The sequence below is a fragment of the Monodon monoceros genome, unplaced genomic scaffold, assembly GCF_005190385.1.
Source record: "Monodon monoceros isolate NGI ecotype Baffin Bay Population unplaced genomic scaffold, NGI_Narwhal_1 Super_Scaffold_9, whole genome shotgun sequence".
NCBI lineage: Eukaryota > Metazoa > Chordata > Mammalia > Artiodactyla > Monodontidae > Monodon > Monodon monoceros.
In genome coordinates this window covers 46,221,426-46,245,963 of record NW_021703786.1, presented here as the reverse complement: position 1 = coordinate 46,245,963, position 24,538 = coordinate 46,221,426, and the positions used below count along the sequence as shown (strand labels likewise).

Here is a 24,538-nt window from a genome sequence, read left to right as displayed (position 1 = left end):
GCTCACTGAAATCAAATTATTTGACAAAGCAAGACTTAGGATTGATTCCAAGTCCAGTGGTCTTTCCAGTGTACAAATGGTTCCCAAACATATCCCACAAAGCAGTCTGGTTCTCAGAGGTAATTTGGGGGCAGCCAGTGGAGGTAAGAGCCACACCCTCTTGCACTTTTAGACCCTGTTTTGATTGATCTGTTTTATGCATTGTGCTTTCAAGTAAAATTTCACTTGATCAAAGGGTCCCTTTGAAAAAAAAAAGAAAAAAAAAAGAAAAAAAGCTTGTACTAAAACATGATGGAGCTCTGCCATCTGGAGGAGTCTGAGATAAAATAGCAGACCCAGGTTTAATGGCCCAGAAAGACCTTAATGTCTGTTCACAAGAGCATGGGTGGAGGATGGGGTGGGAGGGGAGAAGGACAATACCAATCAGCAGTAAAAACTGAAGCCAAAACTTACCTCGAGGTGCTTGGTAGCTTCTTCATTGCGGGACATGAGTAGCAGTTTGGTGCGCAGGCTTCGGAAATGCATATCACCCAGCAGGGATGCTCGCTTCACAGGGGCTTCTGTGGTTGACTGCAAAGAAACCAAAGGAAAAGTCATTAAAACTGACTGACTACATTTTAGAGGAGATCCAGGAACTGGGAATCAGGATGCCTGAGTCACTGGAAAAGGGTGGGAGTTAAGAAACAAAGTTGAGGAACAGGAAAAATCACTGTCAGTCTCACAAGGGCCTACTAACTGGGTGCTTAAGGGAAGTGATTTTAAGTAGCAAGCACAGGTGAGAATCATACTGTCTGTTTTTGAGAGTCCAAATATGCAAGGAAGGGTACCCAGCCCAAACTGGAATACGATGGTCAGGTTGAAAAAAAAATTAAGGTCATACATGAGAAAGACTAAGGAAAGGTAGGGCTAACCTGGGTCCACAGAGGTCAGGAGCAATAAAGTCCTCTCTGACAAATAAATATAAGCACATTTTAGCTCTTCTCTTCTTGCAAAGGAGTTAAAAGGGGAAAAGGGCTTAGGTGAAATTCAGGCAGAATAAACTCACCAGAATGAAGAGCTCACTATTTGTGATGTTGAGAAAGATGCAGTTTGCTCCCAATGCTTTCTTGAACTCTTTATGGACGTTTTCATTGGAGCAGCTGCAGAGAAAGAGAACAGTGCTCAGAGGGCAGAGTGTTGAGTACAGTTGAAGGGGAGAGAGAGAGGGACTGAGAAAAATAAGGACTGCAGTAAAAGAACAGGGATGAGGAAACAGAGGAACTGGGAGCAAAAGGGACTCTAGAGGGCCTAGGGAACACAAAACACTGAAACTGGGAGCGGGGGCTGGGACAAACAAGGGCAGAGAAGAGGGCCCCCCACTCCCGACATCCCAAACACTCACGCCTCTCTCAGATCCTCAGGCACAGCCATGGTAACCTTGAAGAAGCTGCCTTTGGTTGCAAGGGGACTGGGATTAACTGGCCGAAGCCGTTCCAGGGTGACAATCTCATTGTAAGTGGCATCACAGGCAGCATATTCAATGACATAGAACTGGCAGAAGGAAAGAAAGGAGAAGCGGTGGATGACCTGAGTCTCTATCTCCCACCTTTCTGACTAAAATACGTGTTTCAGCAGCTCTCCAGAGGCCCTGCCGATCACTCACATCCCCCTTCATCATTCGCACGCGGGCCAGCCACCAGCCACAAGGCTCTTGCTCGTTGGCTCGAGAATAAACCTGAAGAGAAGTTGAAAATGAGAGAGATACTGAGGACCAGCCAAAAACATCAAGAATGCAATGAGCATTAAGACACTTGGGAGGCATCCTAAACTAAGATAAAGGAATCTAGAGGAAGGAGCTGCTAATTAAAATCAGAGTACACTGGATTTTAGATGCTGTTATCATAAATGGAAGAAAAGTGAATCCCCTGAAAACAGGAAGCTCCCTGAGAGCTTGACTGATCACAGCAATGATGGACAGAAAACTGCTGCATTTCACTCTTCCACAGGCTGCCTAGCTGGATGGAGGAAGGAGCGTGAACCAACCAGTGAGGAGCCTAGGGTACTGGTATCAGGGTAAGGGAGATGCAGAATCCTGGGAAAAGGGACATTTAGAAAAGGTGGACTCCAAGGCCCTTACCTCCACTTCATCCCCTTCTGTGATCTCCTTATTATAGTCAGCTGGAGGTGGTAGCCGGACATCCCCAAAAGGAATCTGCCTCTCACTCTGCCAGCTGCGAGGGAAAACAGTGACATGAAAGCATTCAGGCGAGTGTGGCTGCCCGTCTCTTCCTCCACTGGGCATTTTCCACCTTTCCTGGTGATTACAAGTTAAACTCCAGGCCCTGCTCCATAGTGGTGCTTTCCATCTCTTGCTAGAATCTAAATATGGAGTCAAATGACCCCCACTCTCACCATTTCCTCTCCTGGGATCCATATAAGTTGCCCACCCAAACCCTTGGCTCTCCCCCACCTATTATACACGCCTCATGGGACTCAGCCGCCCCCTCTTCTCCACTCTCCTGCTAGGACCTAGTATGCTGGATTCTCTATTCCCAAGGTCTTACTTGTTTTCAAAGAAGATGGTGACAGAGTCTTCATGGACATCCTTCACAAAGCCCTAGAATGGATTTTAGAACAAAGTAAAAAAAAAAAAAGACATCCTTCACAAAGCCCTAGAATGGATTTTAGAACAAAGTAAAAAAAAAAAAAAGACAATCAACCACCACCTCAGCCATCAAGGGAACAGACAGTTTTAGAGGGTCTTAAACTAGTTTTTTTGTTTGCTTTTCTTTTCTTTTTTTTTTGCCCGCGCCTTGTGGCTTGCGGGATCTCAGTTCCCCAACCAGGGACTTGAACCCGGGGCCACAGCAGTGAAAGCCAAGAGGGCCTAACCACTGGGCCACCAAGAAACTCCTTTTTTTTTTTTTCCTTTTTTTAAACTAGAGTTTTAGATGGGGACACAAGCAATCTAAAAACAGGGCTAGAAAAAGCTGTATTGGTGAAGGAATACGAAAGTTGAGGTAGCAAGAAAGGAAACAATACTGGCAGGGAAAGAAATGTTGCAAAATCCAGAAATAAGATGAGATAGAAATTAAGTAGAAGGGAGAAACATCACCTGCATCAGAACAGCTAGGAAACTAGTGGTCTCCTACGGCTCCCACAGAGGCCTCCCTATCTGTCTGCCTCATGCAGTGCTGAGCAGCTTGCCAGAGTTCAATTAAAATACCAACAACATTAAGCAAAGCTAAGAATATCCCATGAGACAGTGTAAGGTTGTCCTGGAACACCTAGAGGACATCAGGATCTGCCAAGAGAGAAAGGGTCTAGCTCCTAATACAGCAAGAGGCCTGAGCGAACTTGGTGCCTTGATGCCTGGGTCATAAGAAAATAATCAGAACACTGGAGAAATTAGAAACAAACACAATTTATGGAAGGAAAAATTAGGATTTAAAAGATGTGAGGGGGCTTCCCTGGTGGCGCAGTGGTTGAGAGTCCGCCTGCCGATGCATGCGACATGGGTTAGTGCCCTGGTCCGGGAAGATCCCACATGCCGCGGAGAGGCTGGGCCTATGAGCCATGGCCACTGAGCCTGCGCGTCCAGAGCCTGTGCTCCGCAACGGGAGAGGCCACAACAGTGAGAGGCCCGCGTACCCCAAAAAATAAAAATAAAAATAAAATAAAATAAAATAAAATAAAAGATGTGAGGGAATTCCCTGATGGTCCAGTGGTTAGGACTTTCACTGCCATGGGCCAGGGTTCAACCCCTGGTCAGGAACTACGATCCTGCAATCCTGCGAGCTGAGCGGTGCGGCCCAATAAATAAATAAAAGATGTGAGATTTCTAAATGCTAGACTAGGACACTGCTAAGAATTTGAAAAGAGTAATAAAATTTGTATAAGACCCCAAACTTGAGATGAAGACAAGGGAGAGGAACAGGGATGACTGAATAGCTGGAATCGCTGGTCTACCTCCTATTTTCTCTCTCTTTTTTTGGTCAAGGCAGTGAAAGCTCTGAGCCCTAACCACTGGACTGCCAGGGAATTCCCCACCTCCTATTTTCTATGTCTTCACTGAGCAAGCCAAAGCTATGCGTTCAATCCTGTGCTCCCAATTTTCCTACCTTCTCTCCTGTTTTTCACATACTCAAAATTAGGGATTGCTAATTTTGATAAAGTCCAATTTTTCAACTTATTCTGTATCTGAGCTTTTGGTTTTATATCTAAGAGATCTTTACCTAATGTCTTTGTCTAGAGTTTTATAGTTTTTATTTTACATTTAGGTCAATGATCCATTTTAAGTTAAATTCTGTATATGGTGCCAGATACAATCAAACTTTTTTTTTTTTTTTCTTTTGCCGTACGCGGGCCTCTCACTGCTGTGGCCTCTCCCGCTGCGGAGCACAGGCTCTGGACGCGCAGGCCCAGCGGCCATGGCCCACGGGCCCAGCCTCTCCGCGGCATGTGGGATCTTCCCGGACTGGGGCACAAACCCGTGTCCCCTGCATCGGCAGGCGGACTCTCAACCACTGCGCCACCAGGGAAGCCCCAAACTTCATTTTTAACCTATGAATGTGCAGTTCTTTGAGCACAATGTGTTGAAAGACTATCCTTCCTCTACTGAATTGCCTTTTCGCTTCTGTCAAAAATCAGAAAATGCAAACTAATGCATAATGACAAAAGGCATTGGTGGTTAGTGGAAGACTTTTGGGATTGATAGAAATTGTCGTGATGGTTTGTTTTATATATATGTCAAATCTTAACAAATTGTATGCTTTAAATAGGTGTACTTCATTGTATGTCAATTATGCCTCATTAGATTTTTTTAAAAAAATCAGGGGTTTCCAAAAGCTAATATACGAAGAACTATTCCTGAGCTTTGCAGGTAGGAACAAAATATGAGTTTGGGAGAGAAAACACCAAAAATGTACACTTGTGTCACTCCCACCTCAGAGAACTGATCAATCATAAACACTTAATACACTGTTTTTTCCTTAAATCTAAACCTAAAATGTCACTCTTGATACCAGCCATCTTTCTCTTCTTTCGGGAAGGGATCTTGTTATGGAGTCTTACTACTTAGAGCTTTACTTCTGCCCAAGGCATTAGTTCTCCTGGTACTGCCTAGCCTCTGACTTACCCATGCTTCAGCCTTCTCTGCCATTCCCTTCTTCAGTAATATTTTTTCCGCTCTTCATTCAGCTCCATCAATACCCATTCCTACTCTTCTCCACTCACATCTTCTATTTGCCCAAATCCCTCTCTTCCCTTTTGGGTTCTTCCCTTAGCTCCTTTTTTTTTTTTTCTTTTTCTTCTTTTTTCCTTAGCTCCTTTTTAAGTGTCCTCCTCTTTTCTTCCTTTATAAGGATTTCTCTAAACATTTCATCTAGCCTCTTCAGCTGACTTTATCCAATTCTTTATCCAAAATGTCTATCTCTAAGCTTTAGAAATAGTTTATCAAGAGAGAGTTAGCTATTTTCAAAACATTTCAGGGATGAGATAAAACATAGTGGAAGAGAATCACTTGCCTGCCTCTTTTGTGAAGAGATCCCCACTCCTAAATACACTCATTCACAAAGGATATGTCTAAAGCTCTAATCTAATTCTCCTCCAACATGTCAGGGTTGGCCCTCAGGCAGAGGTAGCAACATTACCCTGGTTTTTCCAGCTACCATGATCCCAAGGCAGAAATGCAAAGCTCAGAATGGAGTTTTCCCTCACATAACTCAGCAGTTCAACTAAACTGTCACTCATTCTTATACTTCTAGGGTCCTTTTCCTTCAAAGATTCTCCAAAACAAGCTTTCTCCTCAACTTCATATTCCAAGTCAGTCTCTGCTCCTTAATTCCACCCACATTACCCCAGTTTTTTTCCTCCAAAAATACCAGTGGCATAAAGTGAGCTCCTAGTTCTGCTCAGTCCATGCTCACTGAGAAGATAAGCAGAGGAGGGCAAGAGCAGTTGAGTGAATCTCTAGAAGGCTACCTACATCCAAAGGATAACTCAATTCAATTCAATAGCCAGGGCATATGGAGCTTTGGCTTATAGAGCCTAGGACTGGACAGAGGAAGTGAGAGCCCTAGGTTCCTAAGTACTTCACTTTCCTTAAATTATAAGATACAAAATTAGGTCCCACCTTCAACCTATCTTCTAGTCCTGGGTTCTCAAAATAAAGGAGGGAGTTCTAGAAGAAAATCAGGAAGGGTCTGGATAAAAATCATGTGTTGAAGGTGAGGATGCCATATTCCTTAAAAAGGAATTGGAATTGGGATATCCAGGTAAGGTCTGGAAAGTTGGATGACTGTGCCCTGGAAGGTGAACAGATATTTCATTCGGGAGAGCACCGCTTAAAGAACAAAACACATTAAGTTCTGACAGAAAAGGAAGAGCTGATGGGATAGCTAAAAGATAACTTAGATCCCAGATCTGACATTTGCAGTTCTATCCTGGAAGAAGATCAACAACACTAGGACCCAATTCTGAGAGGGATGAAAGGAACCTTCCCAAATTTATAGTTCTAGAAGCAATGTAAACACTCCTTGAACCACAATGAAGTTTGCTGAGTCATGAATATTAAATCAGCAGCAAGGACAGATTGGGTAAGTATCTATATGGCACTGAACGTTGAAGAAAGATTAGTCTGAATTTAAGGATTTACTGTTGTTTTCAACTGAGGCATGGGGCAGAAAATGCTAAAGTGGCCAGGACACAAAATCCACATTACCTGGCTTTCAGCTCAAGTCCAAACTCTATTCTCTGATTCAAAGCATCCTAGCCCCAATTCCCTCAATCAAGTCTATCACTGCCATAGCCCACAGGAGAAAAGAGAAAGATCCAGAGACACATTTTCTGTTGGACACTTATATGTGGAAAGGGAAACATGTCCCTTCCCAGCAGTCTCACACAGCTAATTTGAACTGGATACCAATCTTTCCCAGCTGTGTCTGACTCCCATGCTTCCTAGAACAAATGCAAACATCATATCTTGATCTCAGGCTCAGTTTAAGAATCACTTTTCTTAGGGATGGGAAGGACCCAGATGAAGGACAAGATACTGTGGGAAATGAGGCTAAAATCTTATGAGGAAAGGTATTTCAACAAAGGTAATGCAAGTTTGGGGAGAAAGGATATAAGAGACAAATGCACTCTATCAGAATCAGAAAGGAATTAAGAGACTTTGCCAAAGAAAACAGAAATGCTATGGAGGGAGGCTAGAAGAAAAAGTCCCATGAGTTAGGAAAGTATGCAGAAAAAAATGACAGAAGGGATCAGCTGGGAGCTTCCTTCTTCCATCTTAGCTGGGTAATGGAATAGGTAGTTTCTGGGGATTACACAGAAATATTAGGAAAAAAAGCTAAAGGCGTATATTGAGAGGTTAAGTTAAGATAGATGTGGGTACCCACAGGCACTGAAGAATATAAAGAAATCTGGTGAGGGAAGTAAGGCAGAAATGAATAGGCATTTAGAATGGGTCAAAAATGACTACACTGAACTTATCAATCGAAGTTGGGGCAGAAACCTACTCCAAGGGCAAATATGAGACCCTTTCCAGTTATAGCAAGATATGATTTCACAGGGAAGGAGTTCGAGAAAGTCATTTCCAAGGGCACGAAGGTGGAGAGGTCTATTATGGGAGGAAAGGCTTGAGGGGAAGTGAAGGAAAGGGGGTTCTTCTCCTCACAAGTAATGTTATGATAAGATAACTCTGCTCTTGCTCCTCAGGGTAAAATGAGAGAAGACAGGAATCGGGAAAGTCTCTGAGACAATTCCAGGCATAAAGTCCAAAGAGGTTCAAAATAACAACAGTCACATAAAGAAAAATTCCTGAGAGGCAAGAGGGGTCTCCCTCTGGCTTAATCTAAATGGGAAAAAAATGTCCTAAAAAATAAGATTCGGAACAGCTTTAAAAGGTGGTAATAAAAGGAGTTCTAAAAAACCCAATCCTGGGCAACGGGGGAGCTGAAGTAAACAAGGATCTTTTAAAGATAGTCTCCTTCTCCTTTAAAAAAAAGGCTAGTGGATTCCCAAACTGGGCGAGTTGGCCAAAAAGTCTTCTAGAAGTGGAAATCCTTAAGAAGGAGATAAACAGAGGGAATCCTTGTGAGATCCCCTTTTAGAGATCAGGGATATGAAGCTTACACTCCTCAAGATGAAGAAACCGTATGAATGATCTAAATGTATGAGGTCAAAGTGAGATGACAAATACAAAACCATCCCTGGGTAGAACAGTAAACCAGCTAGTCTTGGAATAAAGGGGTGGGGCGAGAGACTTGAGAAAAGATGCCACCTTATGGCTATGAGGCAACTAGACTGGTACAGCACAGAGTTCCTGAGGTCAAAGATACTAAATGTCATAAACAGATTCTGACCGTATCTCCTTGGGGTGGGAACAGAAATATAAGATGAAAGTGGGGTGAGTCTTCCAGAGCCAGTAAGCAGAGGCCTCTCCGAGGAAGATGAAAAGATCTAATATGGGACGGCCTTCCCAAGGGGGTAATAGGGAAGAATAAAGAGAATTCTCCATGTGCTTGGACTGTGGGGAAGACGTGATTCAGATCCAAGGTAGGTCTTCTACTAGAGACAGGAAAAGTCAACGAGACGCTGGGTAAATGGGGTCTCTTCTGGGGGGTTGGGGGGGGGGAGCTGAACCAAGTACAATAATGCCCTGATGCTCAATCCCGGAGATGCGGGTAAAAGCAGGTGTAATAGAGGGGCCAAAAATAAGAGGAAGGGGTTAACTTATAGAGGTCTCCCCCCAGGAGGGCCGCGGGTGGGAGCGTGGGTCTAAGGTTCTAAGGGTCAGGGCTTAGCTCCAGAATATCGATCCCGCCCCACTCTTCCCTGCTCTGGCTGGAGGGAGGGGGCTGAAGACCGCGTCCCCGGCCGGCGCGCCGCCTCACCTTGTAGAAGGCCCCGTTGGAGCCGCGCACCTCGACCGGCAGTCCCGGCTCCACATCCCCCCCAGAGGCCAGGCCGCCCATGGCGCCGCCACCGCCTCCGACCCCCCCGGCGGCGGCTGCAGCAGCGCTCTGAGTACGGGCCGGGCCAGGTCCCCGGCGTCTCCCCGGAGGAGGAGCCGGAGGGGGAGCCGCGGGGGGCGGGAGCCGGGCCGGCCCCACGGCGGCCCTGCCACAGCCAACGAGCAGGGGGCCGGGGCCGGGCCGCTCCCCGTCCGCCGCCGCCGCCTTGGTCTCCGCCACCGTGAGGGAAACGGCCGCCGCCGCCGCCGCTGCCTTCGTCACCTCAGCTTCCGCCCGCCGCTGCCCCCGCTGCTGCCTCAGTCCCGGGACCCGCTGCTGCCGCTGCCGCTCCACGGCCTCCACCTCCCCCTGCCGCCGCCGCCTACTGCGCAGGCGCACCGGGCACCCGCCCGCCGCGCGCGGGCCCTGAGGGCCAAGGCGCAGGCGTCAAGGCTGGCGACCCAGCTCGCGCTGGCCAGCGCATCAGGGCTTCCACACTCCTCTTCACTCTCTCACGCCCCCTCCTGGTCGCTTACTTGCGCTTGCGCAGAACCAGACTGGTTCTTTTTCCTCGCCACCCCATCTCTCCACGGCCCCTGTCTCTTCCTTTTCCCACCCCACAACACTGAGAGCTAACCAATCATGGGGAGGGAGGGACGGAGCTCACTCAATCGGATTGGACTTCTGATGCTCCTGGTCAGACCACACCCACTTCACCACGGTGCGCTCCACCAGGCTTGTACAAGTTAGGGATGGGCATGCGCCTGAATGATTGCTTGGTCACTTTCCCCACCTTTGTCTTTCTTGGTGCGCACGCTCCGAAGGAAAAAAAAAAAAAAGGAGTTGTCGAAAGGAAAAAAAAAAAAGGGCCTGGTGCGCGTGCGTTGGGCTTTACAGTCCACAAGGCGGACTGGATTCTTTTGAGCCTCTGTATCTCTGCACGATGCGGTTTAAGAGTCACGTTCTTGCCTTGAGAAGATTCTGATCATGCATACAAAGAAAGGTAAAAGAAAGATTTCAAGGCAGTACCGAAAGGCAAATGCAACTTAGCACAAGATTGGATATCTAAATGCGGAGAAAATTCAAAAGAGGAAAAATTGTTACGGAGAAAGGATAGTAGAGGGGAAACTTAGGATTCGTAAACTAAGATAAGTGAGAAATTTCGGTGGAAGTGAATAAAATAGCCAAGAAATTAGGATCATGTGTTGTGCAGTAATCATTTAGCAAATATTTATTTAGCCCTCACTGTGTTCTATCCACTGTGGTAGGTGGTAAGGGTACAAAGACAAGATGTTGTCCCCAAAACAAGGATTTTATAATATATTGGGGAAGGAGCAGACAAACACATTTAAGCAAGTAAGTGCATGGAGTTCATTTGAACATGGGATAAAGATAAGGACTAAGTTTTGAGGGAATCCCAAGGAGACAAACAATGGTCAGTTGTTCTTCAGAGTGATAGGGAAAGACTACTGCAGGGGAGGTGATGCAAATTGAGATTTGAGGGATAAATAGGCATTTGCTAGAGGAAACGTGCAGTAAGAGTATTCTTGAGAGAACAAGGACTACAATGGTGCAGAGAAGCAGAAAGAACATGTCCTTTGGGGAACCACAACTAGTTCAAATAGCGTTTGGCTTGAGGTAGGGAAGCTAGACTGCAAAGGACTTGTAAATCAGGTTAAGGAAAATTGTCTTCACTTTATCAATACTGGAGAGCCACTGAAAGATTTAAAGCAGTAGTATAATGTAATAATATTTATGTTTTACAACTGTGGGGAATAGATTAAAGAGAAAGGGCATTCCAGAAGGCAGTGAGAGCTGTGAGGAGCTGTTGCAGGTGAGAAAGATGCTGAGGAATGCCTTGGATTAGGGCTGTGGGCAACAGAGGTACAAGTTGATTTGAGCCTGTTAAATTTGCAATAGAATCAACAAGAATTGGTGATAAGGATGGGGTGGAGTCCGTGAAGAAGTGGGAGGAACACAGATTTCTACCTTGGATTGCTGAGTGCATGGTGATGCCAGTCATGGAAGAGAGAACATACGAGAAAAAGTTTTGGAGGAGAAGTTGATGAGTTCAATGAGTTTGATTTTGCTCTTTGAGTTTGAGGGTCTACCATCCAGGTGGTCATGTTCCTTTGTCTTCAACAAACTTCTCTTTCAGATCCCAATTTAAATATAATTTCATTAGCCTTCCATTATGCCCACACTGGTTTAGGTCCACTGCCTCACACTGCCAAAGCATCCTATACTCCTTTGTGGCACACATCATGGTTGTAATTTTAATCATTTATCCAGCATCTGTCTTCTGCCATCACACTATAAGTAAGCCCTATGAGATCAGAGACTGGGTTCCAGGTCTGTTTGTCCCCAGCATTGTATACCCAGTACTTAGCACAGTTCCTGGCACGGCAAATATTAACTGAAGGAACCAATGTCCTGTAGGTCAATGGACACACAAGTGTGTAGCCCAGGAGACATCTGGGCTAGAGAGGTGAATGTGAGAATTATCAGCATATTAGACATAGTTAAAGCTATAAGAGAAAATTAAATGTCTAAAGAAAAGTGACTTAGAAATGGATTGGGTCCATGATAAAACTCTCAACTGCAACAGTATTTAAAGGGCTGGCAGGGAATTCCCTGGTGGTCCAGTGGTTAGAACTCCATGCTTCCACTGCAGGGTACCGGTTGGATGCCTGGTTGGGGAACTAAGATCCCACATGCCGTGCAGCATGTCCAAAAATTAAACAAAGATACAAATAAATAAATAAAGGGCTGGCAGAAGAAGAGGTGCCTTCAAGCGTGCCTGAGAAGGAACATCAGTAAGGAGGGTAGCAGAAATAATAAAAGGGACTAGACTATCAGCAGTGATTCTGATAAGGAGTAGGGAGGGAGAATTAGAGAAATTAAGTGGGACAGATTATCAGGAGTGCTGGCTGTCAGACTAAAAAGTTTGGGTTTGGACCCTTAAGCAACAGGAGTGGCTGAATTTTGTCTTGGAAATGGCACCATCATCAATTTCCAAGCCTCTGGCAGCAACAGTCCTCTCAGATTTGACTTTTGCACTTTTTCATCTGCTCTAGTCATTGTTCATTCAGGCCAAGGATGAGAGTGGGAAAAGGGGGAACAGCATTTCAGATGGGAAAATGGCATGTACAGAAGGCCCAGAGGGGAGACTACACTGCATTTGAGGTACTGGAAAGAGTCTAACATGGTCAGAACTGACTTGCTGGGGAAAAAAGGCTGGAATAATGTTTCAGATAATGGAGGTTTGGGCCAGAGCCTGGAGGGATTAGCCAGAAGTTTGGACTTTGTGCTGACAGCAGTGGGAGCTGTGACTGAATTTTCAGCCAACTTGCCTTTAGGTGAAATTACTCTAGCTGGACTATACAGAATGTGTCAACAGAATGCCCCAGCTTGCCTTAGGACTTCTTTTGGTTTTTTTTTGGCGGCACCGCATGGCATGTGGGATCTTAGTTCCTGGACCAGGGATCAAACCCATGCACCGTGCCGTGGAAGCACGGAGTCTTAACCACTGGACCGCCAGGATAGTCCTGCCTTAGGAGTTCTAAATACACAGAGAGATTGAGAGAGGAAGTTAGAAAGATGGATAGATTGATAGATGGATGGCTAGATAGATACTGAAAATGGGGATCAAATGAAAGTTTACAAATTGAATGTTGAGACTTGCCTCAGACTCCCTCTTCACCCAGCTCTGAGATTACCTACAACCAGGCTTACACCCTCCAGGCAGGAGTTTGGAAGCATCTTCTCTGGGAAATCTAACCAGACAAGGAAAAAGACCTAATGGTACTGACATCAGGGGTTCCTCAAGGAAATGGCCTCATGGCTCACCCTATAGTAAAGTTCACGGTCCACATGCCTCCCTACATCCCATACAGACACACTCACAGTTTCCAATCAGTACCTTAGTGTCCTGATCTTAAATATGAGCAGACAACTGAGGATTACCAGACATTTGAGGAAAGACTTTAAAATGAAAGACGGAGGCCAAAACAAAGAAAGAAAGAAAAGTTTAGAAGAAATACAGACTACACAAGGAGAAAAACATTTTTTAAAAAACCTATGATGGATATTCTCAGATGAGAAAAGAACATATATCCATGAAACAAAAACAGAATGTTTTTAAAATGCAGAGAATAAAAGAGAGTTCTTAGAAATTAAAAACATGAGAGCAAAAATAAAAATTCAGTAGAAGGAGGTATGTAATGTACAACATGATAAAAATAATTAACATTGCTGTACGTTATATATGAAAGTTGTTAAGTTCTCATCACAAAAAATTTTTTATTTCTTTAATTTTGTAACTGTATGAGATGATAGATGTTCACTAAACTTGTGATATCACTTCATGATGTATGTAAATCAAATCATTATGCTGCACACCTTAAACTTATACAGTGCCGTATGTCGATTATATCTCATTAAAACTGGAAGAAAAATAAATAAATAAAATCAATTAGGGGAATTAAAAAATTTCAGTAGAAGGGTTGGAAAATAGAAATTAATCTCCCAGAAAGTAGAGCCAGAAAATGAAGGAGATGGGGAAAAAGGAAAGAAAAAAATTTGTTTTTAATTATAGGATTAGTTCATGGGATTCAACATCTGAATAACAACAAAAGTTCCAGAAAGAGATCACAGAGATAATGGAGGGAGAAAATCATCCAAAAAATAATAATAATAATTTTAAATGTTTCCATAACTGAAGAACATGAGTTTCCAGATTGCAAAGACCCACTGAGAAAACACTAAGACATTTCCATGGAAGATTTCAGAATGCTAGGATAAAGAGATGATCCTAAAAGCTGTGGTTGGGGAAAGAGGGAAAGAAAATAAAAATAAGCTTCATACATAGGATTCAGAATAAGAAAAATTTCAGGTTTCTGAACAGCAATACAGCAAACTTTCAGTTTCTGAAGCTTGAAGACAATGGAGAAATGCCTTCAAAATTCTTAGGGTAAATTACTTCCAATCTAATATTTGATACCCATCCACACTGTCAATTAAGTACAAGAGTAGAACAGACATTTTCAGACTTGTAAGGTTCCAACAAATTTACCTCCCAGGCATCCTTTCTCAAGAAGCTCCATCAAAGTAAACCGAGAAAGGTGAGTACATAGGTTCTGGGAAACAGGCTGTCAAGAGCGGGGCACAGGTCCCTAAGATGGATGTGAAAGGAGACTCCAACAGTGCAGCCTAAAGTTCAGACTGTGTGCTGGAGCAGGTCTAAGGGCTCCGTGAGAAAGTTCTTCAAAATGAAGTAGATCAAATTCCTTACGTGTTTGTATATTCTTAAGAAGAGATTAACATAACTAAGGGAGAATTGGGGGATAAATTAGAGTACGCAGAAAACTAAGCAAATGAATATAGGAGACAAGACAAGTATTAATTTCAGGGAAAACAAAAATGATTCAACAAAGAAGGGCTTCCCTGGTGGCGCAGTGGTTGAGAATCTGCCTGCCAATACAGGGGACACGGGTTTGAGCCCTGGTCTGGGAAGATCCCACATGCCGCGGAGCAACTAGGCCCGTGAGCCACAGTTACTGAGCCTGCGCGTCTGGAGCTTGTGCTCCGCAACAAGAGAGGCCGCGATAGTGAGAGGCCCGCGCACCGCGATGAAGAGTGGCCCCCGCTTGCCGGAACTAGAGAAAGCCCTCGCACAGAAACGAAGACCCAACGCAGCCAAAAATAAATAAATTAATTAATTAAAAAAGAAAGAAAGAAAAACACCTATAACAATCCTCATGGCTCAACTGTGAAGAGCATTTGCATAATCATAACATGTAAACACGAAACACAGATCCATCCAGAGTTATGATATAATATTGGAAGGATGGAAGGATGGGAAGTAGGGATGGGGTGAAAGAGGGGTTGGAAAAGAGGGTTAGCAATGGGAGGTCAATACTAGTGCTCGAAACAGAAACATCAAGAAGTAGCAATATCTGGACTTCCCTGGTGGTGTAGTGGTTAAGAATCCGCCTGCCAATGCTAGGGGACACGGGTTTGAACCCTGGTCCGGGAAGATCCCACATCCTCAGAGCAACTAAGCCCGTGTGCCACAACTACTGAAGCCCACGTGCCTAGAGCCCGTGCTCCGCAACAAGAGAAGCCAGTGCGATGAGAAGCCTGCGCCCCGCAACGAAGAGTAGCTTCCATTCGCCGCAACTAGAGAAAGCCCGTGTGCAGCAACGAAGACCCAATGCGGCCAAAAAAAAAAAAAAAAAAGTAGTAATATCTGTATGCCATTTTGAATTTGAAATATGAAGGTGAATACAACCCCCCCCATAACAATACAATTTAAAAACTCAATTGAACATGATTGACTCTGAAGAGTTAGGGGAAATGGGAGACTACTGTTTTCTTATATAGGTCTTGTAGAGATATTTGACACTTTAAATAGTATACTGTATATCTATGATTAAAAAAAAAAACCCCATGGAAGGGGGTAGTTACAGAAGGAGGCTGGGAGATCAGTTAGGAGGTTATAGCAATTTTCAAAGAGAGGTGATAGTGGGAGTGGGGTTAGGGATGTGGACAGATTTGAGAGATATTTTTCTCTATTCTTTCTTTAAAAATCCTTCCCCCTAAATGCCCTCCCCTCTGTTCTCCCTGGAATGGCCAGAACCCAGGTGATTTTCACTCTATACTAGTCAGCCCCAGCACTTAATAGAATCACCCTACAGGAGGTTAATGAAGGGATGAGTGGGTGGGAGGCCATGGGGTGGCTGCAGAATGAATGCTGGGGTGAAAAGACACCCTATGAAAACTGGTAAGATCTGGGTCAGGAGGAGCGAATAACAAAAAACAAGTGTAAACTCCGAAAAGCAAAGACAAAACAGGACGGGGGCCAGATACATTTTGGAAATACTAAGTTTCCTAGTTCATACTCTTATTTATTTATTTATTTATTTTTGGCTGTGTTGGGTCTTCGTTTCTGTGCGAGGGCTTTCGCTCCGCGGTATGTGGGATCTTCCCAGACCAGGGCTCGAACCCATGTCCCCTGCATTGGCAGGCAGATTCTTAACCACTGCGCCACCAGGGAAGCCCCCCTAGTTCATACTCTTTTCTTCTGCATTAGCATTTAAAGTTTTATTTATTCATTTTTCTGAAGTACTACATGGGCGAGGCACAAAATTCAGAAGATCAAAGTGGTATGGGGAAGAGTCCCCTTCCTTCCGTTACCTGGACACCCAGTTCCTCTCCCTGGAAGCAACCACTCTCTGCTTGTTTGTGTGTCCTTTCAGAAATAATTCATTCTGAGTTAAGTTTAAAAAGTGCCATCAAAAGATAACTTGTTCATGTTAAAGAGATATTCATCCCTGCCAGATTAGATGAGCCAAGGGCATGAAACTGGATTCTTCTGGCTCCCATCTGTGGAAGGGGCTGACAAGCTTCATTATTTCTCAATCAAGTTTGTCCTAAAGGCCCATCTGTTGTAAACTCGTTTTAAGGGCCCAAAATTGGCACCACTCTGGAAGAATTTGGGCATTTGAAGTGTTGTTTGGCTGAATTGTATTTTTTAAAAATTTTGAATTTTAAGATGGATCTTCAACTCTCTAGACTCCATTGATCCTGTTTTTTACAATTTACACATGTATGTTACCTTGTTGTCCACTTTCAGTGTCTAAATTATGACCATTTAACCAATGGTTCCTCCACAAAAGGAATAATATGTCACCACTGAAAGTGATGATGTGTTTAATAACTTTGGCAGATGTTTCTGATTTATTGTTAAATGAAAAAACAGGTTGCAAAAGAGTTGATCCCATAAATCCCCACACACTTAACTAATTATATGTATACATGTACATTGAAAAAATCTAAAGAATCAATACCAAAGGGTTAAGAGTAGAGATGTAAGTAAGGCTATGGATTTTATTTTTATATGTCCCTTCAAACTTCTCTACAACAAACCTGCATTACGAAATATTATGAAAGTAGGAAATGAACCTGTTTCCCTTCTTGTCTCCATGCGTCCTAAAGGTTTGTTTTGGTTCTGCTGAACTGAAAATAAAGGCTTTGTGACTTTTGAAAAAGAAAAAGCACTCGCTAGCTGAGCGGATTTTTTGAAAAGTTGGGGCCAGTGGTCCTTCCCAGTGTCCCTAAAATGCCACCACCAGGTGGCAGCCTGCTCCATCTGTTGAGTCGGTGGGCCTGCCTCAGTCTCGGATTCTACACAGTCCAGTCCAGACACTGGAGGCCTTTGTCTGGGTCCCAAACCCGACCAACAAGCCTGATATGTATGCTAGAGGCCAGAGTCAATACTCTGGTCCATTGTGGGTGAAAGTCATCTTAGGCCCACTTTTATCCCCAGGAGCAACATCCACTGACCAGAAAACACTGAGGAAGGGTCGTAATAGCTGAAGCTTGTCACATCCTCAATTCCTCCACCCAACACCACATCAACACATGGGAATTCTCATTTATTTTTCACCCTTAACAAGGAGGTGGGAAGCCTTGCCTCTTCCTCACCTCTGTTCTTTCCATCTGGGAATATTCACTTCCAACCCTCCTTCCCTTCCTTCAGGGAGGCCTTGGTCAGTGGAGGCAGTCTCTGAGGACTGCTTGAGCTGGTGGGGATGAAGAAGCTGAAATAGAGATCCCCAAGGGATGGCGTCACTTTCCTGCCAACTCCCTCATCACCTCTCCTTCAAAGCGAAAGCAGTGCCAACCTTCAGCTTCCGTCAGATCTTGGGCTCCTAGGGCCTTATACAAGTCCATAGCCCCCTTGTTCCAGTCTAGGACTGCCAGGCGGAGCTGGGAGCAGCCCTTATCCAGGGCCACCTGTGGGAGAAGACACCACTCACTTTCCTGGGTCAAAAAGGAAAAGACTTACTCGCCCTCCATTCAACCCAGGTGCCTCCCATACAGCTTTGCTTTGCCAGGGCCCAGCTTGTAGCCCCATCCCTCTCCTCACCTCAGCCACTTTTTTGATTATTTTGGAGCCAATCCCCTGACCTGATGTGGGGAGAAAAAGGCAAAAAGAGGGATCGTCTGAGTTGAAGGGGACCAGAAAAGACCATAGGCTAGGATTAAGAGGCAAGGGATGGTGGTCCAGTCTATGGGCTGCTTTTCTCCCATCCCGGCCTCTGCTCAGTACCCCGATACTCTGGCTTCACGTAGATGTCTTCCAGATAAATGTTTCGTCCCTTCCATGTGCTGTAGATGAAGTAGTATAGCCCATAGCCCACCACACAGGGCCCTGAGAGAGAAAAGAAGAAGGGTCAGGCCACTGGGCACCTGGGGGAGAGACCTTTGAGGCTGACTGGAGAGGGCACCTCCGAGATCAGGCTGCTCTTACCCTGTGGCTCCCCGGGGGCAGGAAGAATCTCTGCAACCAAACAGTGATAGAAAGGATTCTCTCCAAAGCCATCTGCTCTCAGGGCTGCAGAGATCGGAGTTGTGACAAAGAGATAGAGAAAGAAGGCCTGGGTGTGTGCCCAGTCTGGAGTTACTGCCTGGGGAACCCATCCGTCACTTCCACCCCAGCCTCCGTCAGGACTCAGGTGTTGGGCCCATACCTTCTTCACTGATCTTCACCTGGTCTGAGAGTTTCTCGTACTCAGCGAGTTCCTACAGCGTGCGGACAGAGGCTAGATTAAGGCAGGAGGGCCTCACTGCTCCCTAAGCAGGAGCCCTGGGCGCGCTCCTCCCTCTGCTCCCACCTCCTCCTTCCCGTCCCCACTCCAGCAGCGCCGCTCTGGGACCCCGGTTTCCGGCCCGCAGCCCTCACCCGAATCAGCCTCAGGATATTTCCACAGTCTCCCTCCTTGGCTTCTCGGATCAGCACGGAAACCATCCCGATCTCCACCGTCTGGAACCGAAGTCCAGGATCCCCACTTCCGTTCTGCAAGACCGGGCGAAGAGCAACGGGGACCCTTTAAGGGGCCTCCAAATTCGGATCCCGGAAAGCCGGGGGAGTGGTGGGGAGCGAGGTGGTGGGGGCGCCGCGGGCTGGGAAGCAGAAGCCCGATTCCGGCTGCCGCAGGGCGGAGAGAGTGGTGGGACTAGCGGTCCGCACGGCCTGGTAGCCCCTAATTTCGGGCCCCTACAGCGCGCACCTGCCAGCCAATCAGCTTGCAGAGCAGGCATGTCCCCGCCCCCCGCGCACCCCCCCCCCCTTCCAGCTCTGCCCCTATGGCCGGGTCTCTTGACCGCACTCCCCGCAGCGGTCAAGGCTGGACTGCCGAGGCTTCCTCGTTGTTGTTATCTGGGTGTTCCAGCCTCCGTTGGAGAAACTCCACGGCTCAAAAGATACCTCCTTCTTTAACTGAAGTGTGCAGTGATACCTGCTCTACCCTTCACCCCAACTCACCCATTCCAGCCCATCCAGACTCGGGGTGAGCCCCAAGACCTCCAGCTCTTGCCTACTGGCTCAAAGTGTTACTCCTCTTGGGGGCATTTGTATTTTAAGATGGGTCAGGGAGAGGGTGATGAATTTCTACTGGTAAATGGTTAGGCCTTGTAGTCGACGGTTAAGAGAAGATAATGGTGGGGGAGGAGGGACCAGGACTCTTAGTATCCACTGAATCACACTCAGAGACAATGAATGCCTCCCTATGCAGCAAGCCTCAGAGGCCTGGGAAAATACTAAGGGAAGAGCTCAGAGCAGATACCAGGCACTGTGCCTGTATCATCTCGATTCATCCTTGTTCACAGTAACTCTGGAAAGTAAGTATTTTTCACATTTTGCAGACAAGGACACTAAAGCACACAGGTGGGGTGACTTGCCCACAGTCACCCAGCTAGTATTTGGGATTCCATGTCTCACAGCTCTAGGCCTTATGGAGGATGCTACTTGGGGATCTGGGCATGTCTGTTTCTAGATCTCATGTTTGTCCTCAAGGCAGCCTCCGCAGGTGGGCAGAAGGCTTGGAGGACCCAGGTCAGGCTCTAGAAGGAGAGGGGAAGTGAGGTGTCCTCTCCCAGCTCAGAAACTTTCTCAGCAGTGGGGGAGGGTAGTGGAGGAACTCTGTTCCTCACTCCATTTGTCCTCAGAGGGGCCGTAGGGTCAGTGGCCCTGTCTCCTGCCCCCCTTCTTCCCCCGGGGCAACATTTAACCCTCCACCAACCATGTGCGACGCTGCCTGCCCCCATGCATTCTCCTCAGAGTTGTCTGAGGCACAGAGAGGACCACGGCTGATTATGGAGAGCGGAGGTCCACCGGCCACATGGCATGGGCTGCCGCTGCCGCTGCTCCTGCTGCCTCCCAGCCATGAAGGACGAGCCGTGAGACATATTCTCCCCAGACAGGTGCAGGAGCAGGACAGGGCGCTAAGCCCTGTGTGTGTTTAAGTGAGCTACACTTTAGCTCTGCTCTCTTCCTTTCTTTCCTCCTCTGGCCTTGTAGCAGTGCTTCTCCCTCCGGTCTGTCTCTGGCACATCTTATTTCAGCTTGTTTATTTTTCTCTCTGGCAGAGGACTCAGGACCGGCCTGCTCTGCACCTCAGCAATGGCCCTGGACAAGAACCTGTAACCATCATGACTTTTAACCTCACCAAGATCATAAAGTATGGGGTTGACCTAATTCTTTGACCTAGTCCCCTGACCTCACCCTCTCTCCATCAGCTCCTCTCTCTTTTTTTTTTTTTTTTTGCTTTATTTAATTGAAGTATAGTTGATTTACAATGTTGCGTTAGTTTCTGGGGTACAGCAAAGTGATTGAGTTTTATATATATATATATATATATGTATTTATGATACATGTTATATATATACTTTTTCAGGTTCTTTTGCATTATGGTTTATTACAAGATATTGAATATAGTTTCCTGTGCTATACAGTAGGACCTTGTTGCTTTTTTTTTTTCCAAAAATATTCTTTATTGAGGTCATTGCTCCTAAAACAGAAGCAAAAAGCAGAGATCAAACTTGGTAGTAAGATGTGATTTAAAAAAAAAAGATGATAAAATATAAGCTGGCACATTTCAAGGAATAAGCAACAGAAGTTGCTTATCTATTTTATATATAGTAGCTTGTATCTGTTAATCCAAACTCCCAATGTATCCCTGCCCACCTTCCCCTTTGGTAGCCATGAGTTTGTTTTTTATGTCTGTGAGTCTGTTTCTGTTTTGCAAATAAGTTCATTTGTATCAGTTTTTAAATTCCACTTGTAATTGATAGCATATGGTATTTTGTCTTTGTCTGACTTACTTCACTTAGTATGATAATCTCTAGGTCCATGCATGTGGCTGCAAATGGCATTGTTTCATTCTTAAATATTTATTTATTTATTTGGCTGTGCTGGGTCTTATTTGCAGCATGTGGGATCTTCGTTGCGGCATTCAGGATCTTTAGTTGCCGCATGTGGGATCTAGTTCCCTGACCAGGGTTGGAACCCAGGCCCTCTGCACTGGGAGCTCGGAGTCTTAACCACTGGACCACCAAGGAAGTCCTTGTTTCATTCTTTTTCATGGCGGAGTAATATCCCATTGCATATATGTACCACATCTTCTTTATCTATTCATCTATCGATGGACCTTTAGGTTGCTTCCATGTCTTCGCTATTATGAACAGTGCACCAGCCCTGCTCTTTTCCCTGTCTCCCTGTCCTTCTCTCTCACTGAACTCCACTTCCCTCAACCTCACATCTATGCTCAAAGAGCACACCCCATACCCAGTCTTTCCTTCTGTGTCCTTCCAGAACCTCCTCCTCCTTTGAGTTTCGGACCTGGGATCCAGAGGGAGTGATTTTTTATGGTGATACCAACCCAGAGGATGACTGGTTTGTGCTGGGACTTCGGGATGGCAGGCCTGAGATCCCGCTTCATAATCACTGGGCCCAACTTACAGTGGGTGCTGGACCCCGGCTGGACGATGGGAGGTGGCACCAGGTAAGCCAGATCTGGTCCTGAGGGAGGGGTGTCTTGAGCTGGTGTGAGGAAGGGAATGGAACCAAGTTATTGGGCATCCCTTTATCATTGTCATCTCATTGAATCCACACAAAAGCCCCATGAAATTGCTTTTTTTTTTTTTTGCCACACCTCTTGGCATGCGGGATCTTAGTTCCCTGACCAGAGATCAAACCCGTGCCCCCCGCAGTGGAAGCACAGAGTCTTTTTTTTTTTTTTAATATCATTTTATTTATTTTTATGGCTGCATTGGGTCTTTGTTGTGGTGTGCGGGCTTCTCGTTGCGGTGGCTTCTCTTTGCGGAGCACGGGCTCTAGGCGTGTGGGCTTCAGTAGTTGTGGCATGCGGGCTCAGTAGTTGTGGCTCGTGGGCTCTAGAGCACAGGCTCAGTAGTTGTGGCACATAAGCTTAGTTTCTCCGAGACATGTGGGATCTTCCCGGACCAGGGATCGAACCCATGTCCTCTGCATTGGCAGGCGGATTCTGAACCACTGCACCACCAGGGAAGTCCCGGAATTGCAGAGTCTTAACAACTAGACCGCCAGGGAAGTCCCAGAAGTTGCTATTCTTGTCCCCATTTTTTCAGAAGTGAGTTCTGAGGCTTTGTTAGTATGTAAGTGACAAGTCCAGAGTGAGCTGCGGATGCCAGCTGACTCTTCAAGTACTTGTTCTTTCTGCCATACTAGACTTCCTCTGGTAGGTTCAAGTCTTTTTTCGTAGATGGTTGTTCAGCAGTTAGTTGTGATTTTGGTGTCTTCATGAGAGGAAGTGAGCTCAAGTCCTTCTACTCCGCCATCTTCAGTATGGCATTTTCTAGACTGCCTCTGAAGAAAGTGGTGGAGGCAGGCCCCAGCAACCTCTGATTCTTCTTCTCTTTTTCTTCTTGCAGATGGAAGTGAAGATCCATGCGGATTCTGTGATGGTAGGGCTGGATGGGGAGGAGGTGCTGCATCTGAGACAGGTCTCTGGGCCACTGGCAAACAAACCCCAGCCCATCATGAGGATTGTTCTCGGGGGGCTGCTCTTCCCTGCCTCCAAACTCTGGTTGCAGGTAGCTGCGTCACAGGGGCAGGAACCATGACCAAAGCTCGTAAAGCATTGCTGGCTGGGTGGCCGTGGGGGTCTAAGTCCACACTTCAAGGAGGGGATATGGGGTGAGAGCTGCATGGGGGAGGCCAAATGCTTGCATCTTGGAGGGGAATAAACAGGGTGGGAGTCTGGGACTGGCGCTCAGATATCCTGATTCCAGCATCCCCCGCATCTTCCCTTCCCCGCACGGGCTCCAGCTGGTCCCTGCCCTGGATGGCTGCCTGCGCCGGGAAGACTGGCTGGACCAGCAGGCCCAGACCTCAGCATCTGTCCCCACTAGTCTCAGAAGCTGTGCTGTAGAGTCTCAACCTGGGATATTCTTCCTGCCAGGGACTGGTGCAGAATTCAGTCTTGAAGGTAAAGGTTATTTTCCCCTCCATGGCCAGCTCTGTGTCCATTTCCCTCCAGCACTAGCCCCTTCCCTCCATGAATCCCCAGCCTTCAGACCTCAGGAGGGTCATTTCTCCCCCCAGACATTCCCTGGCCTCATGTAGAGCCCTGGGCCTTCTCCTTGGACCTGGGACTCCAGCTAGCAGCAGGCTCAGGCCACCTCCTTGCCCTTGGGACCCCAGAAAACCCTTTCTGGCTCAGCCTCCACCTCCAAGATCAAGTAAGAGGGAGATGCTGCCTGCATTCAGTGGAGCCTGGGAGCAGTGGGAGAAAAGGGGACTCTAAAATGTCAATATTACGAAAAAATAAAGAAATAAAAATAAAATAAAATGTCAATATTACAATGGTTTAAGGGTTGGGGTGGGCGGGCAGAGACACATATTAAAGCTGCCCACAGCAAACAGTGACTTGTAGTTAGATTATATATTTACCTGGGGAGGGTGTGGTTTTATAGAAGGCCAAGCCAGGAGAGTTAAGGCAGGATGGAGGTGGTGGGAATGGCCAGTAGATAGACTGCATGGCTAAGAGACAGGATTAAGTCAGCCAGGGGTGGGGCACACGGAGCAGATGCAGTTCATTCTTTCCTCCCCCGCTTATGTCCCTTCCCACACACTCTGCAGAAAGTGATGCTGTCTTCTGTGTCAGGGCCAGGGCTGGAGCTGCCCCTCATCTTGGGGATCACTCTTCAGCTGAAGCTGACTGTGTCCAGGGTGGTTTTGAGCCAGGGAACAAAGAAGGAGATCCTTGCTCTGCCTCCCGTGGACCCTGCCCCCCTCCTCAACCTCTGGGCCCAAACACAGGGGCGTCTCTTCCTGGGGGCTTTGCCAGGTAAGAAAGTGATGTTGAAGTTTCTCAGCACACCATGGGAAACAGCTAAGGGGAGGGGAAGAGGTGGGAAGGGATGCATTTTTAGAGGAAGGAAATCTCTGCGAGGGAAGAGGAGAAGGCCACAAGAAGAGAGAGGATAAGGGGACAGTGGGAGGAAGTGCTTTAAAAATTTAGGTTAGAGGACTGGAAAAGTGGGGAGGAGCTTCTGGACCACAGCCACCCTAATGCCTCCTCCATACTACCTCGCTGTAGTAGAGGCCTCTTCTGCATCCTTTTGCTTGGATGGCCTTTGGGCACAAGGCCAGAGGCTGGACATGGACCGGGCCCTGAGCAGAAGCCAGGACATCTGGACTCACAGCTGCCCCCAGAGCCCAGGCAATGGCACTGACACTACCATTAAATCCCCGCCTAAGAACCTCCTTTGAATGT

At 46.4% G+C, this 24,538-nt stretch overlaps 3 protein-coding genes across 6 annotated transcripts in view; 1 reads left to right on the top strand and 2 right to left on the bottom strand.

Annotated features, from left to right (window-relative positions):
* FXR2 (FMR1 autosomal homolog 2) overlaps window positions 1-9,319 on the bottom strand; it is a 14,108-nt gene extending 4,789 nt beyond the window's left edge. The window contains exons 1-7 of the mRNA XM_029210876.1: window positions 8,877-9,319; window positions 2,544-2,596; window positions 2,117-2,210; window positions 1,643-1,714; window positions 1,382-1,530; window positions 1,046-1,139; window positions 454-570 (exon numbers count right to left, since the gene is read on the bottom strand). Of these exons, the coding sequence (XP_029066709.1) occupies window positions 454-570; window positions 1,046-1,139; window positions 1,382-1,530; window positions 1,643-1,714; window positions 2,117-2,210; window positions 2,544-2,596; window positions 8,877-8,957 (660 nt within the window). The 5' untranslated portion in view covers window positions 8,958-9,319. The remainder of the gene's footprint in view (window positions 1-453; window positions 571-1,045; window positions 1,140-1,381; window positions 1,531-1,642; window positions 1,715-2,116; window positions 2,211-2,543; window positions 2,597-8,876) is intronic.
* Window positions 7,587-24,538, top strand: SHBG (sex hormone binding globulin). 2 transcript variants are annotated; one of them, XM_029210882.1, is made up of 6 exons: window positions 7,587-8,538; window positions 20,372-20,461; window positions 21,595-21,784; window positions 22,692-22,853; window positions 23,089-23,248; window positions 24,362-24,538. In XM_029210882.1, the coding sequence occupies exons 2-6, from the start codon at window positions 20,433-20,435 to the stop codon at window positions 24,532-24,534; spliced, it is 714 nt and encodes a 237-aa protein (XP_029066715.1). In that variant the 5' UTR covers window positions 7,587-8,538; window positions 20,372-20,432; the 3' UTR covers window positions 24,535-24,538. The 2 variants fall into 2 exon arrangements, with proteins under 2 accessions (XP_029066715.1, XP_029066714.1); XM_029210881.1 differs by lacking the exons at window positions 7,587-8,538; window positions 24,362-24,538 and adding exons at window positions 23,365-23,501; window positions 23,927-24,021 and having other exon boundaries at window positions 20,381-20,461.
* On the bottom strand, window positions 16,666-18,998 carry SAT2 (spermidine/spermine N1-acetyltransferase family member 2). 3 transcript variants are annotated; one of them, XM_029210885.1, is made up of 7 exons: window positions 18,685-18,958; window positions 18,473-18,524; window positions 18,253-18,336; window positions 18,052-18,153; window positions 17,869-17,909; window positions 17,624-17,735; window positions 16,666-17,539 (listed from the first exon to the last, which is right to left on the bottom strand). In XM_029210885.1, the coding sequence occupies exons 1-7, from the start codon at window positions 18,748-18,750 to the stop codon at window positions 17,490-17,492; spliced, it is 507 nt and encodes a 168-aa protein (XP_029066718.1). In that variant the 5' UTR covers window positions 18,751-18,958; the 3' UTR covers window positions 16,666-17,489. The 3 variants fall into 3 exon arrangements, with proteins under 3 accessions (XP_029066718.1, XP_029066719.1, XP_029066717.1); XM_029210884.1 differs by having other exon boundaries at window positions 17,358-17,735; window positions 18,685-18,998; XM_029210886.1 differs by lacking the exon at window positions 18,253-18,336 and having other exon boundaries at window positions 16,666-17,735.